We start from the raw sequence: 12,501 nt of genomic DNA, 5'->3' as shown, positions 1-12,501 counted from the left end.
TCTAAAGAATGCTTTCAGCACCTTGTTGAATCAATGCCATGTAGAATAAAGGCAGTTCTGAAGGCTGAAAGGGGTCAAACACAGTATTAGTATGGTGTTCCTAATAATCCTTTAGGTGAGTGTATATATATATATATATATATATATATATATATATATATATATATATATATATATATATATATATAAATATAATGTAAATCACCTTTCCATTTACCGTCAGGCAAGTATCCGTCTAAACATGCAGGCGGAAAATTACTTAGACAAATAAAAACAATTATAAAATGTAAAAATAATAATTCTAATGATGATAAATCACTGAAATATAAATCACGGTTCAAGGGGAACATGTTTTTGTATTTTATGAGTTGCGTTCACAATTAACTGTTCTGTGGAAATAAAGTGAACTAAACTCAAAGCACCTCCTGAGCTGAGATGTCTGAGGTCATTTGAAGCACTCATTAGACAATACTGTTCTTGCAAAAAAAATAAAAATTCAGAAGACAGAAACAAAGAAAGAGTGGAGAACCTTTTACATATGCATGTTCCACGAGACCGCATTCCTCCATACACACAGCGTGTCACACATGTGCATAGACGGCTTTTCTGTCATCTGTTCTTAATAATATTATAAAGTGTGTTTTTTCAAGCTTGTGTCTGTGTGCCACGGGGCAAATTATCTGTAATATTCATTTGATAATAATAATAGCCTAACAATAATAATAATAATAATAATTAATACAAGGGAAAAACAGCCAAATTGAATTGACATCAAAGGCATCAGCTATTTCAAAGGCATCAGCATGTATTTATCTGTAATGTAGAACAGTGTTACTTACAACATTCTTTGTATCCTGAACTCAAACCATTTTCTGATGCCCCCCCAAAAAAAATATATATAATTAAGTAATTAAATTAATATCATAAACATGTGACAACTAGTTGACTAATGGCTTAAACTAATGACTACTAGTCGACTAGGAACATCTTTGGTCGGGGGCAGCCCTAATGATTTTTAGTTATATTTATCTTTCATTGTGGCTCTCTATAAATTATTTTGACCTTTCATGTGTTCAACAGATCCAATCAATGTTCAATGGAAATTACTTATTGTTAGAATAAATGCTTTTGTAGCTCTTTTTATGTTTTTAAAACACAATTCCTGAGCAAAACAGTAATCTGATGACAAAATATCCATATCAGCATCAGTATCGGCGTAGCTCTAGTTATCAGGAATTAGTTATTGATAAGGGTCATGAAATCTTATTTACACAATGCTGGTGTTATCTAATGCAGTCTTGTAGAATTATGTCATGTAGTGACGGCCAACACAGTAAGCTCTGCTCATTTTTAAACATCATTATTTAGTGCAAGAGGAGGATGGTGAGAATTAATATATGAACTATAGTCATATTGTTTGAATCAACCCCTTCACGAAGTCGGGAAGGAAGTTTATTTGTAATTAAAGTGCCTGTGACTTTGGGGAAATACAACAGTCTGAATGCAGGGGGATGTGTAACAAGTCTGGGAGTCCGTTCTTAAAAAGAGGGGCATTAGTACAGTATATGTTTGGCCAATGAAATAGCAAACGCTCTAGACAGAGATGGCTTGTTAGGAGAGAGAGATGTTACGTCTAGGTTGAAACCTTTCAAATGTGTTTTGAGAAGACCATCCTGCTGCAAAACAGGTCTTGTAAGGACACACCGTTCATCCATGACCATGAAGAGGCCATGCCTCTAGTTGAGTGTGCTTTAACACCAATTAGGCAATTCACACCCTGCGACTAATAAGCCAGGGCGATCGCATCAACGATCCAGTGAGAAAGTCTTTGCTTGGAGATGAATATTCCTTTCATGCATCTTTCCTAGCACACAAAGTGCTGGTCAGACAGTCTGAATTGGCGGGTGCCCTCAACATATGCATGTAGCATTCGCAAAAGGTCATAACAAATGCAAGGATTGTTTCTCGTCATAATTAAATGGAGGAGGGAAATAGGCTTAAAGATGAACCACCTGCACTGAGAAGGGTGTGGTTAGAACCTTAGGCACATAGCCTTTTCTGGGTTTGACAGTGGTTTTTGAACGACCCGGACCAAACTCTAGACTTGAATTGTCAACAGACAGTGCTTGCAAATCACCAACATGTTTTACTGAGGTCAAAGCCAGAAGTAATGCAGTCTTAAGAGAAAGCATACACAACTCAACATAGTCCAGAGGCTCAAAAGGAGGCCACGCAAGCACTTTTAGGTCCCAAGAAAGGACCATAGCCGGGCGAGGGTGATTTAGGTGCCCCACCCCGTTAAGGAATTATAAATAAATCATATTTGCATATAGAGGTGCCAGCATCACTTACGGAACCGGAGATACGCAGATATAGTTGCCACATAAACTTTGAGCATTGACAGGGTGAGCCCTGCATCCAATCGCTCTTAAAGACATGTAAGAATTTCAAGTATGGGGCAGTTCACTGTGTCTTTGCTGTGTGAAAAGCACCAATGAATCCATTTCAGTGCATAAAGGCATCTCGTGGAGGGTGTTCTAGCCTGTAATATGGTGTTCATAACCGACCGAGCTAATACTGGCTCATCCGCTGTGCTCTGTTCAAAGGACACACATGTAGGCTTCACAGCTCTGGCTGGGGGTGCCAAATCATGCCTTGTGTTTGAGAGAGAAGGTCTCTAATCAGCGGTAATTCCATGGATATCTGTCTAGTATTTCTACCATCTCCAGAAACTAGGACTGATTGGACTATTTTGGCACAATTAACAGGACTGTTTTCATGTCCACTTAGATTTGCTGATGACCGAATGATGGAGGCGCACCAGGGGAAATGCATACTTGCATTTCACCGACCATATGTGGGCCAGCGTGTCTCGGTGACTTCTATACACCACTACTGTTGCGTTGTTGCGTTGTCTGAACGAATCAGAATGTGGTGATTCATGATGTCGGAATGAGCCAGTAGCTCTAGGCGCTTGACATGCCATGCCCATTTCGCACCTGTCCAGGTGTCTAAAGTCGGGCGTCCATCACACACCGTGACACAATCTGTGTTAGATGCATCTGTTGTCATCACTTTACTTCTGAAAAGGATATGTTGAGCGCTTCTGCCTGTTGGTAGAAGGCCGACGCTGTCCATGGTGCTAGAGCAGCCAGCAGTGTGTCACCGTGATGCACATGCGCCCGAGGCTCCAGGCGCAACATGGAACGTTGCTTGAGTCCGTACTGGAGAGGTCTCATGTGTAACAGACCTAAGGGTATGCTGCTGCCATAAAAACGCAGCATTCTCTGAAATAACTCCAGTAGTAATGCTTTTACAGTTAGAAATGAGACAGACACCGGAGAATGGCCTGTAAGCGAATACCTCGAACGTGAATCTAAAAAGCCACCTGTAACGCGGTGCAATTGGTACATGAAGTACGCATCCTAGAGAGCTGTTGATGCAAACCAGTCCTGAGGACGGATGTGTGATAAGATTGGTTTCTGAAATAACATTTTGAATGGGCATGTCACGAGCACATGATTCAAGCGTGATTCAACCGCCATCCTTCTCCAGAATGAGGAAATAAGGCTATCGTATGTTTTGTGAGGAGACTGTGAATCTCTGCACGCAATACCGGCACATTCTGTGGTTGGACCACAGATTGCGAAGCGCGATATTTTATATTCTTATTTTGGTGAATTTTGGTGATTTCGTTTCTAAAATAATATGAACAATGTTCATATAATTGGGCATGCTGGCAAAACTTCATATGTAGTAAGTCAGCTGTCACACTGGGAGCATACTGCAACCTTTAGAATGTGATAATCTTTTTTTTTTTTTTTTTTAATAACGATGTTTGTCAATTGAATAAATGCTTGGACACCACCTGGACTTTATAGACATCCCTTACCCACTGGTGGATATTGTACCAAAAACGAATTCTCATTATAAGAGAAAAAGAATATAAGCATAAAGAAAAAAGCATATTTTTAGGACGATTTAAATTTTTTGCATCATGACAAGACATTTTTATGTCAAACACAATCCTCCCCATCCTCATTACTGTAATGAAAGTATAAAACAGGATGAGCTTTCCGTAGTCATCTAGGATCAGCTCCTTCAATCAATATAATCCTATTTATCAGGATATAGGAGCCAAAAAACTCATTCTAAATCAGCACTTTTAACTATGAAATTACACTTACGGTCATTTAATCCCTGATCCAGAAACAGAACTGAATGCACACAGGCCAGGCAAGTTGTATTTGTTTGGACATTACCCACACTACCATTTTCAAAATATGCCTGTGGTGACCTATCAGTGCTGACAGGGTCAGGGTCAGCTTGAACATGAACACAAACACGAACACACAGCAATAAAGATGGCACTATAACTGCAGGTACGAGAAGTAGGTGACAGATTTGGAACACTTGTTCAACACATTTGCTTTGCAAATGGAAGCTCTTTGGAAAGCTGGATGCATTTTAAGTGCTAGCCTAATGGGCGTTGTGTAGCGTAGGATGTGTGACTGTTTATGACTGTTCAGATGGGAGTAATGATTCATGGTTCATGATTCATCAAAATGTATTTGAACACTTATTTCAAACTGAATGCACGACAAGCCATTGCGTTAGATAACAAAATATAAAACCTTGAAATGCAAAGTTTTCCAAAATCCCTCCATCTGACATTGGTTAAAAAAATAAAACAGATAGTCCCACCTCAAACTCATGCCATTGGTTGCATCAATGTTGCCCTATCGAGCTGGTCGTGATAATCAAATAAAAAGAGGAAACTTGTCAAATGTAAAACTTTGTGGAATGTGCCTCTCTCATTTTGATCCGCAAACAGATCCTGGTCTTCATACATACAAAAAGCTTTGCAAACATGATTATGTGTATGTGTGTGTGTGTGTGTCAGATGGAACAACACTAACCTTCCTCCTCCTTGCTTTCCACTGGTACACTCCACGCGATGAGGTTGCGAGCGGTCCGGCCTTCCTCTGCCACGATCTTCCTTACCTTGTCATGGCTGTTGGAACGCTGGAAAGAGGCCTGCGGCACCACAAATAAAACAACAACGTTAGGTACAGCATGTTATGGAAATGTTATATAAAAATTTACTTATCATCTTGCCAACTTTGAGCAGGAAAGTAAAAAAAATGTCGAAATGGGCTATTTTTACAGAATGTAATGACGCATCTCATCAATATTAAGAAGTTGAAATCTAGCAAACATTTTTTTTTTGCTTTCGTGGTGGTGTAGTGACTCGCTTCAATCTCAGAATCTCAAACTCGAATCTCAGTTGCCTCCGCATCCCAGACAGTAAATCCGCGCTTCTTATCACGTGGCTTGTTGAATGAGTTACCTTGGAGATGTAGCGCGTGTGGAGGCTTCACGCTATTCTCCGCGGCATCCACGCACAACTCACCACGCGCCCCACCGAGAGCGAACCACATTATAGCGACCACGAGGAGGTTACCCCATGTGACTCTACCCTACTTAGCAACCGGGCCAAGTTGGTTACTTTGGAGACCTGCCTGGAGTCACTCAGCACACCCTGGATACAAACTCGCAACTCCAGGGGTGGTAGTCAGCGTCAATACTCGCTGAGCAACCCAGGCCCCTAGCAAACCTTTAATATTAAAAATATATAAATAATCATATTCAGTATAAATGTATACAAGTGTTCTTTGCATTGTATTACCCTGTAATTAAAATAAATCTAGTCAGCAGTGCTGCAATGGGGTGTCAAATACAACTTCTGAGGTAGTTACAGTAAATGTAACATCTTTCTCACTGCCATAATCTCTCACGTATGAACGTATTTATGCGTAAAACATTTTCACACAGAAATCATGACTCATAAATAAGTTTGCACATAAAATGTAGCAACAGATACCACACATAGACATAACATTCAGACTCCCGAACCATTAAAACATGGAATGTTTTAAACCAAAAATGTTTTTATAAACATTATTAGAAACTGAATAAACAACTCTAGATTGGTCATCATTCAAGAAACTTTTGCGTGTTAAATGGACCTTCCTGAAAACTTTCCTCCAGTTTCACAAATGTTTCGCACTCCCCAAATTTGTTAGTACAACATGTGCATGTTAGTGAGTTCCAAATATTCGGAAATAGGTGTGTGTGCACGTTCATTCACAATTATCATAATCCACGCCCATGAAAATGCCATATAAGGAAGGCACCAGACGCAGTAGTAAATGGTGTTTGCATCTATGTGGAAAAGTAATGAAATAGTTTTTATGAATGAAGTGCATTCACATAGCAAACTTTTGATTTAGCAATCACAACAGAGTATTAAAGTGCTATATGCAAGATTGGCAAGCGTTTGAAATGGGTACTGCAGTATCAAATTCAAAATATTGGAGAGTTGTCTGCCCCGCCCCAGACACGAAGCTCATGCTGGTTGCCAGAATTGGCCAACTTAGCAACCTTTTTAAAAAGATTTCTGGGCTTTAAGTTGTCTCCATCTTCCAAACGCATCTCCAATATCTTAGGCTTTTTAGGTCGGGTGGAATCTGTTATCTTGGCTTCCATGGCTGCAGCACGCAGTGTTGTTTGCCTGGCAAACTTACTCAAATCTGGCAACCCGGTGGTGTCGAAATACTATTGGTTTGTGGACAGTGTGCGGAATCACACAGGCCAAAACATAAACAGAAATTCCGGCCTGGAATGGAAACTTCATAGTAATAGACTGGCTGTAGCATTGTTATCGGAGAAGACAGTATTTCAACTTAGCATGTTTCAAAATTCTCGAATGACATATGGTCTTTTTATGATTTAGTACAGTAAAAATATTACATAAAGCACCTTTAAAGAAAGTAAAAATTGACTGATATGGCATATTATTTGCTGTCATCGGAGGCTCTTTTGTGAATCAAAGTCAATAAATATGGTTTGACGTATAAAAAAAAATAAATGGGAGGAGGTTGTTCACCACCATTAACCTTATCTGGTTCCGTTAACAGCGCATCGCCAGCATCGTTTGTTAAACTTCTCGGGTAAATCACGATGGTAACAGTTATATAGCCTACTTGCAACTGGAAGAATCTTCAGAGAAATTAATAAAATGACCGAAGAAGATCTTTGACCGAAGCGCTGCAAGTTATTACAGATTTGTAGCTTTATGAACGTGTCCAGGCTTTTTCTATTTTTCCTCCATTGTGTTGTATACACACCTGCCCGCGATGTTTATTTATGGGTTTATCAGCATTAGCATTGCCTATACTATCGATTTACCGATGTCTATCCTAAATTATGAAACCTAAATTATACAGCTTATATCAAATAAAAAAAAAGGCAATCTTTTTTGAGAAACTCAAACGCAAACTCTGACTTTCCATGAACTTTACACCCCATGTCAAGCACTTCTGCTGGAAAAACCATTAGCAAAGTTGAATAAAATATATATTTACTTATAAATAAATGCTAGCAGCAAAAAAACATTTCTAAATAAGTACAGACTATGGTTGAAAAATAAAATATTTGTTTCTCTTTTTTACTAATTTGTTATTTTTGTAAAGTTAATTTCACTCATTTAATTATTTGTAATTAGTTTAATTACTTATGCAATTTCACTTCTATCAAAACGTAGTCATGACAGATTGTCTGAACGAACACAATATGTTTGGATGTCTTATGCACAATTTACAAGTGCTCGGGAGCAGCTGTAAATTTTGTTCGTACCAACTAACGTTTGAAAAATACGAAAACTTTCATGAATTTGAGAATTTACTTCACAGGCTTTGATATATTTACACAAATGCATTCTGCTAGTGTTTCATGAATGAGGCTCAAGAAGTATTATTTATTTTAGAGCAGCAAAACAAATGTGTGTTACAGCTTGATCTGTAGGAAAACACAGCAAATCACGTGTAAGTCTTAGCCTTTATATAAAGTGTTTAAAAGTGCTGTAAGTGACTTTTTTATGTAATGTATGCAGATAATGTTCCTTCTCCCTTAAAGAAATCACTGAATTAAGTGTCCTGAGATAACATACCGGTCTCTGTGACAGCACTAGTCTTTGTAAACAGCAAAACAAAAATGTGATCGCAGGCCGCAGACACATTCATAGATCAGAGGACTTTGATGTGCGTTCTGCCCGTCAACCATTTTACACGTTCTCATATTGTCGTAGATGAAGTGGTTCATTCAGATTTAATGTCATATTCAGACTCATAACAGTTATCAGCTGAGGGCACTATTTTGCTACTGTTGTGTTTGACAACTGTGAGAAGACGCACTGCTCTGCTGTTAGGTGACCGTCTCAAACGCGATCTTTGGAGGGTGGGGTTTTGGAAAACGGGGGCGTGTCTAATTTAGGCTCAATCTCGTGGAAGTTCCAGAATGGCTAAAATCACATGCAGCTCCTTTAATATGAAAACAATCTGTTTCTTCAATGATATGTTAACAGAGAGTGAAGAATCACTTTACAGAAGAGGTTGTGCTGAACACCCTTATATGAAGATCATTTAGGTGTTTTATGCAATTATTAGTAACTGCAGGGACACACTGCTTCATTAAGCATACTCCGAATTTATGAACATTAGAACAATGGTAAGAGCAAATGTAGGTGTTTCAAGTCCAACATAATTGAATGATTTAATAAAAAAAATAGTAGGGTATGACTTGGTTTTATCCATTGGAAATTGATTTATTGGATTGCAATAAATGTCCGTTCTACATCAGAATGGAGCCAGAGTAAATGGGAGTTTGCAGTAGACTATGGAGCACTATTTGCCTCTTGAAACACTGTCGGGGAACCCACATTTGAAGAAACTTTTTGACTGGAACGTGGAAGCCGATGGTCAAGTTCACCCTCAAGAACATTTCAACTTATTCCAATGGTAATGCTTTTTTCAAATCTACCATTATTTGTCATAACCTTCATAAAAAACCCTCATCTTGGAGAGTCGCGTTAACTGTAATCCCAAATGTTGTCATCAGCAGAGTGCTCGAGCACTAAACACATGCGGCTCATATCCTAAACACACAGTAGAAGCATGCGACTGGAATTATTTGCATTCATTCGTGGTTCACAGGGTGGCAACACTCACAGTTGAGCCACTGTGGTCACAAAAGAAGTGGTAGTGAATCATGTAATCAGAGCTAATTAAAAGGAGACGAAGGTGAAAACAACAACAGTGGATGTGCATGCCAAGGATGCGGGCGAGGAGGTCAGGACATACCTGCATTTGTATAACTTGAGTCTGAAGGAATATAAAGACATCTTTAGGGGTCTATACTCTTGAAGATATATGGTCCAGTCTCTCATAGCAGTCATAGCGAATAAGCGCCAACCGCCTGTGTATGGATAGTGTTCAAATGTATGCAGCAATAAGTGTTCATGTAAAAATCTAAGCATATTTTGGGCTTTAAGGTTAGGGAAAGTTTTAGATGTGGGGTTAAGGCTAGGGGTAGAGGTTTGAAGGTTTCCATCAAGACACAACCAAAACAAGATTTTCGAAAAGCTCCAGTCTCTAAAACTATATCCAAAAATGATGCCTAAATAGTTATTTGGCTACTAGTTAATAATAATGTTCCCACTCAGCTGGAACAAGATTAAGTCATTCAGTATCTCAAAACAACCGGCAATCCTGAAAACATTGATTTAGCTGCCCTGGATTGTGAGTTGCTGTGCCTTAATGCATAATTTTTTGTGATAATCCCAAAAACATTTAAACATTTGTATACAGCTAATTATTCAGTTATTCGCTGGCTGTACACCATCGTTATGCAAATGAAAAGCTATTCCATCTGCCACATCAGAGAGAAGAATATTTCATAAGGCTCATTGGCTGTCACACATGCATAAACAGCATACTGTCCTTGTCTACCACAATTTCATGTCTTCGGGTTAAAATACAGGACTGACCTACTTAGCCAAATGACAGCAACCTTAGTTACACAGTTTTTATTCTCTTGAGATTTCTGAGAATAAGGACAAATGAGCCTTTACGATTTCAAAACAGAAGGACAAAATTAAAAAAAGACACACAAGTAAATTGACTTGTTGCCTGTCAGCGACGTGTTTGGATGGTAAATATTTACACTGGGTTCCCTGGGTTTTTGGCAGCGGACTCAAAGAGGAAAGTCTGAGTCCACATTTGTCATGCATCTCGGATGTGGGGGGGGGTCAAAATCCGTTTTGGATTTTGCATCCGTCTGTGCAAAATAATCAAGATAAGCGTGGCTACCTGATCTCAGGTCAGCACTCCATGTGTGCTTGTGAAAATCCAGGCTAGTTACCTGATCACCGGCAAGACCCTTGACAGCCGAGGTCACAGTTCCAGACCTTTGCACTGCAAAACAAGGCCGTCCTGCTCCCAAGAGCTGCTTTCAGACAGAATAACAGTGCAAGCTGTGCGACAGCAAGGATAGTGTTTCACGACTGTAAGCGCATTTAAACGCAGAAGCATGCAACGGGAAAGCAAAAGACAAAAATATGGGTAGAGATTAGAGGGTACGTACAGAGTAGAAGTAGAGTCTGTAAGCAGGTTGTTCGTCCATATCTGGCCCGGATATGCTACCAAATTCTCATATAGGAACCTGTTTGCTCCCCTAACCGGCATCTCTGCTGCACACATGGCCTGACGTAGTCATCTGACAGCCGCACAAAAATAGCCCAGTGAGCGAGCGTGGCGTTCGGCTCCTGCAAACTCGCCCAGCTGAGTAGAGCCTCTGCCAATCAGGACTACTTAAGCAGGTCGGACTCTCTCTCTGGGTAATCAGGACTCGGTGACTTTGCAGTTACTGTTTTTGTTGTCTTGCTGGCATGGTTGTGGTGGCAAGTCACTCTGTTCAGCTTGGTAGAGTACAGAGATCGATCTCTCTCTCTCTCTCTCTCTCTCTCTCTCTCTCTCTCTCTCTCTCTCTCTCTCTCTCTCTCTCTCTCTCTCTCTCTCTCTCTCCACATGACAGGACGGCCACTCATCCAGCTTGTGCTGGAGGCGGCAGGGCTACGTTTGTCATCACGTCTTTATTAACACACGCCGCAAACTGTGCATTTGATTGGAGCTCAGTGGCGCGTAACTCATGCCAGGGATGAAGATGAAAACCGAGACATGTGGCTCTGTCTGTTCCACATTTGTAAGGAGGATGGATCCTGTGCAAAAATACAGCGATATGGAGAATGCTGACCACACTAAAGATTTAGGTCAGTACAAAATAATTGGTATTTTTTTTTATTGATATGATTGAGTATTATTGTAAGACACAGGTTAAATGAGTATGGGCTTTTATTTTTCATTTGTCATTATTTCTTTTTTATATTTTCTTCTGCAAATACACAATGTGGATTCAATAAAATTAAACGAATGAGACACATTCCAATAAACAGTTATTCTGAATAAGCAATCCTATGAGATTTATCAAGGTTACATTATTGTATGAGGAATAAATCTCATAATAATAATAAAATGCTCTTTTCAGCATATCCAAGACACTCCTTTGCATTTTATCTGCCATTTTGAAATGAGTAACTGCAGTTGGAAGAAAATAAATAGTTTTATAAAAAACTCTGAAAGGGAAACTGACCTTAAACTGCTTGGTAATTTGTCCTCAAACTATTTTTTTATGTAAAATTGTGCATAAACATGTAAACTGGGCATAACTCATGGAATTCCAACATGTTCACATGTAAAAATCGACATGTAGCTCCCAAATGTTCCAGTGCCCTTAAATCAACCCAGGAAAACCAAGAAGTAATTGCGTTCACATAAACAATCAATTACAATTGAAAATACTATTCATTTTTGGGGCCACTGTGTGGACATTTTACCCAGAAAATGGAGCTCCCACGTGCCCAAATGTTCAACAACACCTCAAACTTCGGCCACAGGGGGCAGCGTTTCAGGTTTCTGTAGGCAAAGACCTATTTCAGCAACAGAACCTTCGACCTACTATCACCTAATTCACTGAGTGATCAGTCCATAACTTCACATGCATTAAAGGAATTGTTCATCATTTACTCACCACATGCCATCCCAGACGTGTATGACTTTCTTTTTTCAGCTGAACACAAATATTTCAGCTCTGTAGGTCCATACAATTCAAGTGAATGGTGGCTAGAACTTTGAAGCTCCAAAAATCAAATAGGTCAGCATTAAAGAGATCCATTCAACTGCAGTGGTTTAATCCATGTCTTCAGAACCGATATGATAGATGTGGGTGAAAAACAGATCAATATTTTAGTCAATTTTTACAATAAATTCTCCCCCCCTCATCCATCTCCATTTTAACTTTCACATTCTTCATTTTCTTTTGTTTTTGGTGATTCACATTATTCTTGCATATGCACCCTACTGGGCAGGGAGAAGAATTTCTTGCAAAAAATTGATTTCTCACCCACACTAAGGCTGCAACTAACGATTATTTTGATAATCAATTAATCTAATGATTATTAGAAAGATTATTCGACTATTATTGCAAAGATTAATCATTAGCTCTTAACCGAATATTTTGCTCATGTCCCGATTTCAAAGACTTTAT

At 39.2% G+C, this 12,501-nt stretch overlaps 1 protein-coding gene across 3 annotated transcripts in view; it reads right to left on the bottom strand.

Annotated features, from left to right (window-relative positions):
• The window catches only part of scaper (S-phase cyclin A-associated protein in the ER), a 157,385-nt gene that overhangs the window by 138,898 nt on the left and 5,986 nt on the right, over positions 1 to 12,501 (bottom strand). For 2 of the 3 annotated variants that reach the window (XM_052119901.1, XM_052119903.1), the window contains exon 2: positions 4,920 to 5,037. In XM_052119901.1, the coding sequence (XP_051975861.1) occupies positions 4,920 to 5,037 (118 nt within the window). Of the gene's footprint in view, positions 1 to 4,919; positions 5,038 to 12,501 lie in introns of those variants that run through there. The other variant, XM_052119902.1, reaches the window with a different exon arrangement.

This window comes from Xyrauchen texanus, chromosome 46, assembly GCF_025860055.1.
Source record: "Xyrauchen texanus isolate HMW12.3.18 chromosome 46, RBS_HiC_50CHRs, whole genome shotgun sequence".
Lineage (NCBI taxonomy): Eukaryota > Metazoa > Chordata > Actinopteri > Cypriniformes > Catostomidae > Xyrauchen > Xyrauchen texanus.
The sequence above is the reverse complement of the archived record's forward strand: the minus strand, read 5'-3'. Positions and strand labels throughout refer to the sequence as shown.